The sequence below is a fragment of the Marmota monax genome, unplaced genomic scaffold, assembly GCF_021218885.2.
Source record: "Marmota monax isolate L192 unplaced genomic scaffold, Marmota_monax_Labrador192_F-V1.1 WCK01_AAM20220418_F8-fsc00012, whole genome shotgun sequence".
Lineage (NCBI taxonomy): Eukaryota > Metazoa > Chordata > Mammalia > Rodentia > Sciuridae > Marmota > Marmota monax.
In genome coordinates, this window is record NW_026695227.1 from 33,765,123 (window position 1) to 33,780,134 (window position 15,012).

Here is a 15,012-nt window from a genome sequence, read left to right on the forward strand (position 1 = left end):
ATGAGTTCTTTAAATGAAATATGTAAATGAGGAAAATCTATCGAGACAGAAAGTAGATTAGTGGTTACCAGAGTCAGAAGAGAGGCAGGATGGGGAGTGACTGCTTAACTGAGTACAGTTTCTTCTGAGAGTGGTGAAAAAATTTTGAAATCAATGGTGATGGTTACTCAAGTTATACATTTAAAACAGTTAAATAATGAATCTGTTTCTTTTTACACTATATCAATTTCCATTGCATGGGTACACCATAGTTAATTAGTCCCTAGCAACAGACATTGAAATTGTTTTGGAGGCAGGGATGTGGTTCAGTGGTAGGGTGCTTTCCTAGCATGTGTGAGGCCCTGGGTTCCATCCCCAGTACCACAAACACACACACATAAATTAATTAATTAATTATTTTTTTGGTAACCAGAATGAAACCCAGGGCCTCACACATGCTAGGCAAGTTCTCTACCCTTGAGCCACATCTCCAGCCCTAAATTAATTAATTATTTAAATAGTTTCTAATTGTTCACTATTACAAACAATGCTGCAAGGAAAAATCATGTACTTATCATTTCACATTTGTGCAAGTTAATCTGTAGGATAAGTCCCTGGAAGAGTATGTACAGGTTCAATAGAAGAGGATAGGGGCTGGGGTTGTGACTCAGTGGTAGAGCGCTTGCCTAGCATGTGAGGCACTGGGTTCAATTCTCAGCACCACATGTAAGTAAATAAAATAAAGGTCCATTGACAACAAAAACTATTTAAAAAATAGAAGAGGATGTACAGGTTCAATACAAATTCAATATGATTTGCAGTATTATATTGGTGAGTACTTGCCAATATTGATAAGTATAAATAAGTTCCCTGGGAGTTGGACCAGTTCACATTGCTATCAGCAGCATACGAGAAAGGTCACCTAATGCCTTGCCATGAAGCATGTGCATCCTCCTTAGCCTGGGCCAATTCAGGTCCAGATGCTCTGCAGGGAGTGTGGGGGAAGGATGGGGTGCTGAGGCCTTGAACACCCCCATCCTGCTCCTCACCCCAGGACCTCAGGTGGGTGCAATATATGATAGAGCCTCCACCCTCTGGGAGAGACCAGCCCAGGGCTCAGCCTCAGTGTAACCTCAGCCCTGCTCACTGCATGTGCTGTGGTCAGAGATGCTGAAGATGCTGCTGCACAAAGCCCAGCTTTGACTCATCTCACAGGTGGGGCCCTCACTGCCACACTTGTTCCCAGGATAGGGCAAACCCAGAGGAGACCTCAAGCCCACTCATCTCTCCTAAATAGGAACCTGGACTCTGGTCGCCTTTCCCTCCCTTTCCTCTCAATTGTTCCCCCTTCTCTGCTCCTTGAGAACCCATGCTCCTTGCTCTTCCTATTCAAAAATTCAATTACATCTCTCTATGGATGTTCTTTATATCTTTATAGTTGTTTTACTTCCTTTTAGTCTCTAATAGAAGGCTCTTCTACATCAATCCCTTTATTTTGCAAAAGGAAACTATACCCCAGAAGGGTAAGCTAAGGTCACACAATGAACAGGAAGAAGAGCAGGGACAGAGACAGGCCTCTTGGCACTTCGTCTTGCTGTTTCCTCCCCTCCAACCCTGGCAGCAGCACCATCACAAATTGTCTTCTCCCTACTAGCCCCAGCAAGTCTGACCTAATCCCATTTCTCTTTTGCCTTGGATCTCCTTCAGTCTTCCCTTCTCTCCCTGGGAGCAAATGCTTGTCCCGTTTTCCTGGACTTGATTCTGACTCCAATACACATCCCATTGCCCTGTTTGATGTGTGTTTTACTGTGTTACGATTCTGAATCTAAATAAAAGTTTTCCCTGGGGATAAAACTGAGGGCCTTATGAATGCTAGGTAGCACTCTACCACTGAGCTACCTACCCCGCCTATAAATTGGTCTTTTGACTATGCTTTGACTGCACTCACTCCATTTTGAGTTTTCTCTTGTAATACAAGAAGTGACTGCTGACAGTCAACCCTAACAACTGCTGACTGACAGCTCTATTGACAACTGTGTGCCAATTTGCAAAGGAGATAGTTGACATCCAAGACCTTTCCTCCAAAAATTGACATCTAGAAGCTAAGTTAATACACCTTCTGGAACTCTGGAACTATAAATAACAATGCTTTCAGGCTGCCATTTAAGACATATCTCACTGTGACTTTACCCTTGGCATGTATTTGCTCTGAAAAAGCATGGGCCACAGGAGGCCCTGCCTGAGTGAACAGTGAATAGGCCCTGCCCTTTCTCTGATTTCACTGTTAGCAGCTTGACAGCATCTCAGGCCTGCATGAGTACCACCTTGAGGGGACCAGTTTCTGGGACCGTTTGGACAGTTTCTTCCATGGATGCATGGTGTTCAGTTCATTACTAGTAGTTTATGTTGGCGTCATTTTCTTATAACTACTTTTGCCTACATTTTCACAATATTCCTTTTCTTATTTTTGCTTTATCCTGCTTTGTTTACCTTACAATAAAAAGACTTTCAGAAACTATCTTTGCTTCATGTGGTTTGACACTTGATTAAAAGATAAAAGAACCTGCCCCTCTTGGAGAAAACATAATCCTTGAGGTGAAATTGTCACCAGGTATTGGGGAACCAGGCCCCACTGAATGTTTCAATGAGAATGCCCTTTAGCAGCTGAGAAACAGCCTCTTCCCAACCCATCCACACCACCCAAGTCAAGGAGAGCCCCCTCTGCTGCCTGCTGCAAGTCTTGAGATGGGAACAGAACTGAACTGCTGGGCAACGGTCTCCAAGGAGTGTGGAATTGGAGGCCAAGGTGCCAAATAGGAAGAAGCCAGAGCTGGGGCCAAAGCATGAGGCAGCAGGGATGGCAGCTGGGGGAAATGTGGGGAGAAGCTACCCTGGTCTAGCCTTTGGCACATGGCAGACATTCAGGAACAGCACTCATACATCAACCCCCATCTAGCCCAACTCTTAGGAAAATGATGAAAGAGGTGAGTGGTGATGCTAGAGGAGGGAATAGGGGCAGGGGATTCTTAGGGAGTGCAGAAAGGAATTCACAGCTTTCTCAAGACTAGACAGAACCCTGAGTGTCCAGGTTAGAATTGTCTTGCTAAGCATTTGGGACCAGGTGGGTCTGGGCTTGTCAAGAGAGGAGATGGGGAGGGGGCTGTGCCCAAGTACTCACAGGTGCATGCAGAGCAGCCTTCCTTTGGTGGCAGCAGCAGCCTTTGTGTACTGATCTGGAGGCTGCAGAGGAGGAAGTGACACGCCCTGGGGTGGGGGAGTCTTAGGGATGGCTGATCTAGAAGAAGGTGGAGCAGATAGGGTTAGGGCTGGGCCAAGAGCATGAATGAGGCAGAGATCTGGAAAAAGAAAGCTCATCTATTGTCAGGTGCTGGACCACCAAGTTAGAGTTAATGGTCACAGCAACCTCATTAGCTAGGTGTTAGTACCCCTACCCCACCCCACACACCAATCTTACAGATGCAGAGATTGAGGCCTGGAGGCAAGAAGTAAAGAACCTTGCTCAAGAGCAGGCAACTAGTAAGTGGCTGCTTGGCCTTCCTCCACAATTGATGATCTCTTCACTTCCTCATATGGGAAGGGATAAAATAGGAAGGACTATGGGGGCAGAAAGTATTGTAGAAAGGAGGAAGTTAGAGACTGTTGATCATTTTGAAAACCCAGGGACCACAGTATCTTAGTGTGCTTAACTCCATGGGCTCTGGAACCAAACTGCCTGAGTTCAAGTCCTGGTTCTCCCTTACTAGTACGTAGAAATTCCCTTAGCTAAGTTCCTTAACCCTCCCTGTGGCAGCTTCCTCATCTGTCAAGTGGGACTCGAGGATCATGGTGAGAATTAAATAATTCATATCAATTGCTTACAAGAGTACGTGGCACATAAAAAGTGTACGATAAAGAATCACTAGGAGTAGGAGCTGGGTTGTGGCTCAGTGGTAGAGTGCTCGTCTCACATGTGTAAGGCACTGGGTTCGATCCTCAGCACCACATAAAAATTAATAAAATAATGGTATTTTTAAAATAAAAAAAAAAAAAAGAATCACTAGGAGTAAAAAGTAATGGAGGCAGGTGGAATGGCTTTGAGAAGTGCAAGGTTCAGACAGTTGGAAAGCTGGAGAGAGAGGCACGGAGCCAGGCTTGGAGAATGCGATGGAGGGCGGAGGAGCCAAGACAGTAGTAGAGACTGGGAAAGAGTGGAGGGAGGAGAGCAAAGAAGCAGAGCACAGTAACAGCAGCTGGAGGCCAAGCAGGATGAAGCCTGTAAGAATGGGCTGTGGAAAATATAAATAGGATTGGTCACTGGCCCACACTTGAACACAGGGAGCTTTGAGAGGGACCTGGACATTAGGTCTGTGTTCGTAAGAGCTGTACTCCATACCAGAAGAGGCACCCCTTGGCAGCAGGGACTGGTTCTTAGGATCCCTGCTGTAGCCACTAAACATAGCCAAGTGCCCATCTTCTAGCAGGTGCTCCATAATGTCAGGTGGATCCTAGGAGCATAGCAGGAGAAGGCAACTGGAGAAGAGGGGCTCCTTCTCTGGGTGGGCTCCTGCTAGCACCAAGCTATGGGTCAGCCAGGTCCTTCTACCCTTCCCCCATAACCATGGGTTACCATGGCAATGAACCTCCTTACCCACAGGCCCTGTGGTTTCCTTTAAGTCTTCTTTCACTTTCCTCTTCTGCTTTTCCTCCACTCGTCTCTCCTCCCCCTTTCACACATCCTCAACTCTTTTCCCACAGGCACAAGTCACCAGTGGAGAAAGCCAGGAACAAGGTAGGCAAAGCACTGTCCTGGGAAGAAGTGGGCACAGTAGGAGAGATACAAGGGGAATCACAGAGGCAAGAGGATAACAGGAAGGACAGACTAAAGGCCAAAAGCCTTTGAAAAAGAGGTGTTGTAGAGGTAAGGCCTATCGGGGGAGGAAGGGCTATCAGCAGAGAGGGTAACTGGGGCCGTTGGGTAAGTGGAGGTCATGGAGGAAAAGTTGGCTCAGGAGGGGTGGAGGGAGTGATAGGGTGTCAGCCTGCCACAGAGGGTGGGAGAGCTCACCGACGGGCTGGTGTCAAACAGAAACACTGCAGCTTCAAGGTGGGGTTATGGTTCTCTTCTGAGGCCAGAGACAACCATGCAAATGAACCAGAGAAGGGCAAATAGGCACTTTTAAATATATAAAGTGAGGCCCATAGAGATAAGTAAGAGCATAAGTGGGGGTTTTGGGAGGCCTGTGCCTCAGGGTGGACCCTGTAAAAGCCCTCCCCCGCCTCACCAGTCCTATCCAGCATACTTCATCCTATTTCTTTTGCATCCCTAAGATAGTCGCAAAGTCCAGCAGATTAGGAGTTCTCTCTCACCACCCTGCTATACCTCCAGGGAGCAACATCCCATGAGTTTCCATCACTTTATTTTGCAAAAATAGAAAACTCAGCAATATGCGATACAGCGGGGTAGAGGGGAGATGTAAACAGAGGGGAGGGGACAGCACCCTGACCCCCCCGGAGTAAAAGGAGAGCCAGCGGGAATCTTATTTGGCAGCTAAATACAAACTGGGGATTGGAGGAAGAAGGGAGGGGTCACAGAGGCCCTGGGCTCCCCCTCCCAAGACCCCTGGAGGAAGGGGTCATACCAGGGTGTAAACAAAAGCTAATAAATAAATAGAGGCTTCCTCTGGGTCAGGGTGGGATCAGCTAAGCAGCATCTCCTCTCCCTGGGCCAAGCTGCTCTGGGGGTCAAGGGTGGAAGGCACTAGGAGAGGGATCCCTGGCTCCTCTGTAGTGTAGGAGGGCCCCTGCCCGATGGCTGAGATGGGGGCAGGAGGAGCCCAAGGCACATGATGGGGCTGGAGGAGGGGCTTATAACGGAGGACATGGGGTAAACATTGCACCCCAGCAAAGAGGTGCAGAATAGACCTGCATCTGTCCCTTTCACCCTCGGGTCCTGACCCAGAAATGCAGGGCCCAGCCTGCCCCCATCCTGACCTGGCAAAAGGATGGGGCATCAGCGTGCACCAGCAGGTGCATCACGCAGCATTAGGCACCAAGGGTAGGGGCGAGAAGGATGGGCTCAGCCCCTCCCCCCACTGCCCTTCTTTTGGTCTCTAGTGTTCCTTTTTTGCTCCCAGAACCCAAGCACCTGGCAGAGGAAGGGGCTATGGTATGGCAGGGTCTTCCTCCTGCCCTGGAGAGCCTAGGACACTGGCATCTGAGGGGCAGTGCTGAGATTTTAGAGTCCAGACCCAGGCTCACCCCCTCCGTCCTCTCTCCTGGTTGGGAGCAGGGCAGCCCCCCAGGATTGGAGAGGGAGCCAGTTAGAGCGGAAAAGGGACGAACACAGAGGCACCCCTGGAAACTTTGGCAAAACAAGGAGCTCATTGGAAGGGTGGGGAGATGGCAGAGCAGGTCCTCCCCCAGTCACTGGTGGCGTCTGGGAGATGGTCAGTCTGCTGCCTGGAGCCCAACCCCACAGGGGGGGAGGTCAGGGGCCCTGGTCAGGCTGGGGACTTTGGTCTCCTTTGCCCTGGCCCCTGGGAGTCTCATCCTCGCTGGAAGCCTTGGGCTGGGGACCAGGCTGCGAAGAATCGTCCTCAAACATTTCGGGGTTCTCCAGCATCTCTCGGATCAGTGGGGGCATCGGGCCTGGAATCTCCATCTTCAGGGTAATGGCCCTTTCTGCTCCTACAGGGAGAAACAAAGAGGCTCAGAGAGGTAGAAGTACATGGTGCTTGGGACTGCCTCCTTAAACTTTCTCAACTAGCCCATGACTCTCCTTTGGGCATGCGCAGCCCGGTCTGGGAACCCCTACCTGGTCTTCTCTGCCATACCTACTGCCCATTTGTCTCATTCTTTCAGGATGTCTTCTTTTTTTCTTCCTTCTTTTTTTCTTTCTCTCTCTCTCTCTCTCTTTTGGCAGTACTGGGGATTGAACCCAAGGGCACACATCCCCAACCCTTTTTACTTTGGGACAGTTTCTGAGCCTGGCTTGGAATTTGTGATCCTCCTGCCTTAGCCTTTTGAGTTGCTGAGATTACAGGTTATGTAATGACCTTGACCCACTATAGAACTATATTTTTCTTTACTTTTTTTTGTACTGGGAGCTAATTTTTTTTTTTTTTTTTTTTTGGTATGGGGATTGAACTCATTGAACTCAACCACTGAGCCACATCCCCATCCCTATTTTGTATTTTATTTAGAGACAGGGTCTCACTGAATTGCTTGGTGCCTCACTGTTTCTGAGGCTGGCTTTGAACTCTCAATCCTCCTGCCTCAGTCTCCCGAGCCTCTGGGATTACATCCGGCTGTACTGGGAGCTATTGAACTGTATTTTTCTTTTCTTTCTTTTTTTCCCCTTGTTTTGTACTGGGGATAATCCCAGGGATACTTTACCACTGAACTACATTCCAATATATATTTTTTAAAATTTATTTCAAGTCAGGATCTTGCTAAGTTGCTGAGGTTGACCTCAAACTTGTGATCCTCCTGCCTCAGCATCTGAAGTCAATGGGATTACAGGTGTGTGCCACTGTGCCCAGTTCAGTAGTGAATTTTTAGTTCACATTTTTAAACACATTGGGAACCAAATCATTTAGTCCTCACAGTTAGTTTATATAGTAAGCATAATCCAGTTTACAAACATCAAAACAAGGTACAAAAAGTAAAGGAGATGTTAGGGGTATAGCTCAGTGGTAAAACATTTGCCTAACATGCAAGAGACTGTGGGTCGATCCCCAGCACTGCAAAAACAATTTTTTTAAATTGCCTAAAGTCTTCTCACTAGGATGTATGTGGCCAAACTAAGACTCCAATGTAGGTCACCTGATTCTCAATCACTCTGTTCCTGTCTCTGCCTGTCCAGCTGTGTGACCTAGAAGACCAGCAGCTCTAGGAACACAGACAGGGAGGGCTCACTCATGACTAACCCTTGGTGCTGATGCCCCGGAGGTCGGTGATTTTCATAAGCATCCTTGGGAACATATAGGGCTGGCTGGGCCTCCGGCGCCGGGCATACAGCCTCAGGGCTTCCAGCAATGGCTCCTGCAGCTTGTCTACTTTTTCAGGTTCCTCCAGGTCCATGCGGTCTATGAAGACAAACACAATGGAGTGAGAGAGAAAGGAAGAGAGGATGAGTATACAGTGACACATTTCTAATCCCCAATCAGTCCTGCCCTGTTGCTTCTAGGTCCCAAACTGTCCCATCAGTCTTTCTCCTGTTGTTCCTGAGCCCTACCAGGATATCTCTCCTGCTCTGAGCCCTATGCCTTCTCCTGTTCAGCAAGGGGCTTTCTCTGGTAAATCCATCCAGCCAGATCACTATCTCAACACCAGTATTTAGGGGCTCCTCAGCTCCCTCTAGCTCTTCTCCCTTTTTATGTCCTATGTTCGAGGCTGCTAGGAAGTTTTACAGGATCTAAGTCTGTGTCTGGGGCCAAGGACAACAATTTCAAAAGAAGAGACCACCAAGACCTCCCACCTGGCCAGAGATCAGGTGTGGAATATGGTGGGAAAGGAGCCTGAGCAGACGCCAGGGGGCGCCTCCGCACCTCCACAGATGAGGCAGATTGCGCTAAGCAGTCCTGTCTCGGTGTCATCCATCTCCAGTGGCAGGAGCTGCCCAGCAAAGGCAAAGACGAGGTCTGTGAGGGGCCCAAAGCCAGCGTTGTGCATTTGGGTCCGGTTCAGGGTCAGCCCATCAGAGAAGGTCATGGTGTCCTGCTCCGGGGTGTACCTTGTGCAGATTCGTAGCATCTGCAGGTGGGGGCAGAAGGAGAGTTAGTGCTGTAGCAAAAGTGGATGGGTGGGGGCGGGGGGTTCATACAGGACAGGGAAAGAGGGAATGAATGGAAAATGAAGAAGTTAGATCCTCAACAAATGCAACCTGAAACAGGCATGGGAAGGAAAGCAGAGAGGAGGAGGATCTGAGGGAGCCCCCCAGAAGGCAGGAGAAGGCAGAGCATCCAGAAATCTAGGAATAGGTCCTAGGGGCAGGGCCTAAGACAAAAAGAGCTTGGGTTGCCAGGTATGGTGACACATGTCTTTAATTCCAGGGAATCAGGATACTGAGGCAGGGGGATCACAAGTTCAAGGCCAACAAGGCAATGTGACAAGATCGTATCTCAAAATAAAAATCTACTACTATAGTTCAGTAGTAGATTGCTTATGTAGCATGTGCAAGGCCCCAAGTCAAGTAAAGGAAAGCGTGAGCTTGGGTAGAGGAGATGTGGGGAGTCCCAAATGGTTTGGGGGGAGATAAAGTAATCTTTTTGAAGCAAGGAATCATTGAAAGTTACATATAAGGGTCAGGCTAAGGCAAGAACCATAGGCCTAAATTACCAGGATGTCCAGGCAGGCAGCCTTGAGCAGAGTGATCTGGTCAGCAATGCTGAGCCCTGTAAAGCCAGGCAACCTCTTGGCAAACTCCACTATCTTAATGATGCACTTGGTGGCCAGCTCACTGAACTTGTCCCACAGCCCCAGATCCAGCTGCACCCGGTGGTCTGCACTGGAGTTCTGCATGGGAAGAGAAGGTTAGGATGCAAAGGCCACCCTGAAAGTTTCCTTCTCTCTGCCAATACCCCAAGCTCTCTCCTCTGCATGCTGTAGCCCTCCTTGTCCCTAGTACCAGACCATGGCCTCCTACACATCCCTTAACCATTCCCAAAAGGCACAGTCCCTGCCCTCATTGGGGCTCTGCTCATTCCTCACCGTGGTGTACTTGCCCAGCTGGCAGAGTGAGGGGAAGGTCTCCTGATGGGCTTTGCTGACCTTGGTGATGAGCTCTTCTAACTGGGGGCTCAGCTCATAGCTGTCAGGAGACCCTTCTTCCTTGACCTCTTTCTTTTTCTTGTTCCGGTCATTCCGCACAGCTTAGGGGTGGAGGCACAAGGAGAGGGTCAGAACCATCAGGGACTCCTTTTAGATGTCCTCCCTCACCCTAACTTAATGTACTCAGTCCCTACCATGAATAGCTATTCCCTGGCACCCTAATTAGTGCCTCAGTTGCCCTATCTCATATGTTAGTTCCTATTCCCAGGCTGGCTCTCCCCAGCCCCACCCAGGGCCTGCAGCCCCTGCTCTCTCTCCAGGCCATTCGGCTCCATCCTGCCCTTCCTGTCACCCTGCAGGAGCTGGGGAGGGGGGGCAGGATATGCAGGCGGCAGGATATCCACTTATAGCCTTGGCAGCACAATGGGGGGGGATGGAAAGGAGGGGCCACCTCAGATCCATCTCAGGTTCAGTCCTGGGAACAGCAGAAAAGAGTGAACCATCAGAGGGAAGCCCACTCCCCTGCCCCAAGAAGCAGGGAGAATGTGAAACCCTAATACCCATTGACTAATTCAAAGGAAGGGTTAAGAAGAGAGGAGAATGGGAAAGGGTAGAACCTCTTGTAAATGGAGCTAATCAAATAGGACTGGTCTGAGAGGAGACAAAGAGGTCAGGGAAGTGGGGGTGGCCAGAGGGAAGACAAGAAACCAGAGGGCAGGACAGGACTGCTTCTGTCCAGACCAGTGAGTGATAGGAGCCTACCTTCCTTGGACATGCCCACTTCAAAGCACTTTTGTAGCCTACAGTACTGGCAGCGATTCCTGGTCACCTTGTTGATAATACAGTTTTTGTCACGGTGACATGTATACACCATGTTCTTCTGGATGCTGCGTCGAAAGAAGCCCTGGAGTTGGGGGGAAAGAAGATTGTCAATGAAGCAGGGTGCTGGGAATACCCCAGGCCTGCCCCAATCTATTAACCACCTATATGCAAAATAGCCCCTCTCCCAACACACGCTTACTCACATACAGCACTTGGGTCCCAGGTAACTAGGGATCCCCAATCAGCTCACCCCATATGTACACACCTTGCAGCCTTCACATGAGCTGACCCCATAGTGGTAGCCAGAGGACTTGTCATTGCACACGAAGCAGGGCTTGTAGACCCGAGGAGGTGGTGGGGGTGAGGGCGAGCTGGGCACCATCTCCTCTGAGCTAGTGCTCTGTGTCTCCACCGCTGTGGGGGCAGTGATGTGAGGGGTCAGGGGAGGCCCCCCAGACCTCCAAGCCTCCCTATCACCACCACCCCCATGCCCACTCCTCCTTCTGGCCCACTGGTGATAGCCATCACCAACCCATCCCTGCACAACTCCTCCACAATAATGCCAGCCCTAGCCCTACATGATGCTGTTCAATTCTCCAAATTGTGGGGAGCCATTCTCACACGTGACTGGGCAACTCCCGGTTTGGGTCTGAGGCACTCTGGCTAAACTGTGTCGGAGCTTTCCCAACCCGTGTGGGGGTGTGACTTGACCACTGACCCTGGGGCCAATCACTGACCCTGACCTTGGAGTGCAGCCCCCCCTCAACCTTCATTGGATGGAATTCTCCCCTGAATTTCTTGTTCCCCAATAAAAGGCTACTCCCTGGCGTGCTCCCTCTCTCTCTCTCTCTCCTGCTAGCCCTGAGTAATCCTTGCTGCCCTACCGGGTGGTTCGAGATGGGAGCCAGAGGGGGAGCCATCTCGGACCTGGTCATAGAAAAAGGTAACTGAGTCTGTGTGTTTATTACGATCTCACTAGCTAACTTTTATGCCAAGAACCTCTTTAATGGTCGCATGGTGGAACCAAATTCCAGACCAAGGCCATCCTAGAAGTTAACTTCTTTGGGCCTCTGGTTCCCCCTATAATAATATGGGTGGGGTAGAAGAATTAGGGCCTTGCAACTCTGAATTCTCATGACTTTCTGTCACTCTGGAAGATCCTTTCAGGTAGCTGGCTTCCCACCACCCTCCCTCTGGAGGGGTGGGGGTGATGGCAATTGATGTGGGGGCAGGTAAGACAATAACAGGCCACCTACAGCTGGCACTGGCTGGATGACCTGCTGGGACACTCCGAAATGAGAACAGGACTTCATTTCTCTCAAGTAGTACAGGTGATTCTTGATCTTTCCCCTCAACCTCAGCCCCCAAAATAACTACCAAAGTCCTTTTCTCCAGAAGTCACTGAGACCATGGACCACGAGGGTACAGGTGTCAGGAGAGTAAGTCAGAGGACAGGCCTGATTTCACACCTAAACGAACTGAAGCCATGAGAGGCGACAGAATGGGCTCAGTGCCACAATGCCAGCTGATGGTGCAGGTAAGGTTCTCAGGTGCTCTGACTAGACTTAAGTGTCCATGAGCTGCAGAAGCTGAGGCAGGAGACTGAGGTATTTGCTCAAATTTCTCAGGTCTAGAAGCTGTTGGGGACAGTCTGGTGACAGTGGGTAAACAGAGCTAATGGGGGAGGGAAACTATCTCTGGACCCTCTCTCAAGCTGTCTTCATCCAGAACTGCCTCTGAAAGTACCCCACTGCAGTTCACAAGCTGGAGGATGCACTCTGTGCAGGAGGCTGCTGAGTAAATCCTGTTGAGTATGTGGCCGATTTGATCTGCAGAGGCTCAGGATATCTGTAATATTTTCAGTCTATAGGACCTATTACCTAAACCTGGAGGGTCCAAATTATTTCAAGCCCCTCCCTAAGGAGTATCACATGAACCCACCTCATGAACACCTTCCTCCTAACAATCTGAGCCCAAATGGTCACAAGTTTGCCCCAGTGCAGCCAGAACAGAAGAATTGTCCTAAGCAGGGGTTCCAGGCCACCTACAACTGCCCCACAGGCAGGAAGCCCTCCCCACCCCCCAAAACATACACACACACACACACACACACACAATTAGCATAAGAATCCTGCTGGAGTGAGATTCCCCAAAGAAAAAGGGGAGGGGGAGAAGAGTGTCAGAAGACTATTCAAAACTGGGGGTGGGGGACTCTAGGAGAGACTGGTGCTGAGAGATGTGGGGAGGGATGGAATGCCTTTCGGGACCTCCCCTCACCCCCTACCCCACCCCCACCCCCGCCCACCCGGGTGTCCTCCAGGGGTAAGTGTCCTGCCCACAAGCCTGTACGTGGGGTGGTGCTTTCTCCGGTGCTGCCGCCCTCCCTGCCCGCAGAGCGCTGCCTCATTTCCTCTTGCGCAAGGGCCTGGGTACGGTCAGACTGGCATGGGGCAGCGCCAGCCAATTATAAGACTGGGGGCCCCAGGGACACCACCCCAGGGCAGCTTTTCCCATTTAAGTGGTACTGTCACCCCTCTAGCTTATCATATCCCCCAACCCTAAAGTTCGGTCCAGTGGCTCTGAGGTCAGTCTGCAAGTGGAGAGCTGGGAAGCAAATGAGGTCTATCCTTTCTCTGCCCAGGGCTGAGACCCCACCAGGGATGCTGCTCTAAGGCTGGGCAGGGGCCCCTGCTGGGGAAGCAGGGGTGGGCTCTTGTGTTTTTCTCCTTTTAAAGCCCAAATTGCTGAAATTGAGGAAATTCCTGGCCAGGCTGAGCGGAGCTTCAAACAAACTCTTTATAACAGGCTGTAAACGCTCCCAGCTGCGAGGCCCAAAGTTGAGTAGCCTAGACTCCCAATCTAGCACACACCTCCTAGGAGACATACACATTCTCACAGGCCAACACCACACAGGGCACAGAAGCAGACATATTAACAAGGGCTCCTTTAATCCCACCCCAATCCTGGCACGGAGGAACTCACAAACCCGCATTCAGGCACTAACTCCAGTCACACCGTGGAGTGGATGACAAGTCACAAGGCTGACACACAACACCCAGCACTTGGCTACACATTTACAAGTGCACAGCTCTACCACCAAACACAGCAGCCTGCCAGCACAGCACCAGGACACCAAAGCCTGGAAGCGCGCACAAAGACACAGTGCTCCCCTCTCTAAACCCTCTCTGAAAGTTGCGTGGAGACAGGCCTAACACTGGCTTTGTAAGCCCACCAGGACCCCAGAGGTCAAAATTATTAGTCCAAATTGAATGCAACAACACCCTGCCTGCGTAGTCCAAGGGGCTTTCAGGGGGCCTGAGGGGTCCTCTGCCCAGCCCCCATCCCTCCAAATCCCTCCTGGAAGATTCTTTGCCCCTCAAAACATCCCCCTCAACATATCCCAATTCCCCATCCCATTGGGCAATGAGAAGCTTAAGAATTCACAAAGCTTTGGTGCAAAGCAATAGTTCCATGCTTTCTCCACCCTTTAAATGGCACTCTTTAATTCTTGCCCCGCCCCACCCAAAGTACGGTCTCCTGTTTGCCACCTCCCTTTTCCAGTTTCCCAGTTGCTAAATCTGAGCAGCTCTGCCCTGGAACCAAAAGACGAAAGAAAAAAAAAAATCTGAACTTGTAAACAGCGCAGCCGTGTGCCAAGGAGCGAGGCGCGTTGGCGGGGGCTCGGTGACCCGGCGTGCGCACTCCCCCTGCGCCAGCCGCCCCGCCCCGCCCGCTGCCCGCCCCTTTCCAGCGTGCCCCCAAGCCCCGGGTCCCCAGCCCAGCGCACCCGGACTGCGAGCGCAGTTCCAGCGCCAGGTAAATTTGGGGGGTGCTCCAGGCTCCCCTCCCGGCCCCTCCCCACGCCCTACCCCCGCCAGGCACTGCGGCCCAGGCTTCAAAGCCGCCTCTCATCTGGACTTCATTTTTACTGCCTCTCAGTCCCCAGCTTTTTATTACCGCTCTGGAAAGGGGTTCCAGGGCCCCAGGCCTGGCATCTTCCATTTCACAGAGGGGGAAGGTGGATATTTAGGGACTCTAATCGTGCGATTCTCCTGCTACTGTCATCTCCAGGCCACCACCCCACCATCACACACCCAAACTACTTTGCTTTAAACTTTTCGCTTCCTGCTGTGTGTTAGAGTCATTGAAAAAGTTATTTCTCTCATACAACCCAATAAACGTTTTCAAGCTTTTTTCTTTTTAAAAGCTGTGGGGGGGGGGGCAGAGCCCACCTCCTACCCTCTTACGTGCATAACCCCTAGCACTCCACACGCAGAGCACACAGGATGCACTCTGGGACACAGCACTTTCCAAAACCGCCCCCGCAGCCACACAGGGGCACACACCCTCCCAGCCTCACGCCACAAACATCCCCACACAGGGCCATGCAGATCTGCCAACACAGTCTGAGAGCGACAGTGCGCTGAGACCCCCTACTCC

At 50.7% G+C, this 15,012-nt stretch overlaps 2 protein-coding genes and 1 long non-coding RNA gene across 11 annotated transcripts in view; 1 reads left to right on the plus strand and 2 right to left on the minus strand.

The window, feature by feature from the left end:
- Window positions 1–5,057, minus strand: part of Itgb7 (integrin subunit beta 7) — a 17,751-nt gene extending 12,694 nt beyond the window's left edge. For 3 of the 6 annotated variants that reach the window (XM_046435656.2, XM_058576326.1, XM_058576327.1), the window contains exons 1-2: window positions 3,455–3,551; window positions 3,158–3,274 (exon numbers count right to left, since the gene is read on the minus strand). The gene's annotated coding sequence lies outside the window, so the exon portion shown is untranslated. Of the gene's footprint in view, window positions 1–3,157; window positions 3,392–3,454; window positions 3,552–4,627 lie in introns of those variants that run through there. The other 3 variants (XM_046435653.2, XM_046435651.2, XM_046435654.2) reach the window with 3 other exon arrangements.
- Window positions 4,675–11,399, plus strand: LOC131423874 (uncharacterized). The gene is made up of 2 exons (XR_009225988.1): window positions 4,675–4,768; window positions 8,046–11,399. It is a non-coding gene; the product is annotated as an uncharacterized LOC131423874 (long non-coding RNA).
- The window catches only part of Rarg (retinoic acid receptor gamma), a 22,768-nt gene continuing 13,135 nt past the window's right edge, over window positions 5,380–15,012 (minus strand). For 3 of the 4 annotated variants that reach the window (XM_046435665.2, XM_046435664.2, XM_046435666.2), the window contains 7 exons: window positions 10,838–10,986; window positions 10,513–10,654; window positions 9,691–9,851; window positions 9,319–9,495; window positions 8,529–8,733; window positions 7,908–8,066; window positions 5,380–6,666 (listed from right to left, as the gene is read on the minus strand). In XM_046435665.2, coding sequence (XP_046291621.1) covers window positions 6,467–6,666; window positions 7,908–8,066; window positions 8,529–8,733; window positions 9,319–9,495; window positions 9,691–9,851; window positions 10,513–10,654; window positions 10,838–10,986 — 1,193 coding nt within the window. In that variant the 3' untranslated portion in view covers window positions 5,380–6,466. The remainder of the gene's footprint in view (window positions 6,667–7,907; window positions 8,067–8,528; window positions 8,734–9,318; window positions 9,496–9,690; window positions 9,852–10,512; window positions 10,655–10,837; window positions 10,987–15,012) is intronic. The other variant, XM_046435668.2, reaches the window with a different exon arrangement.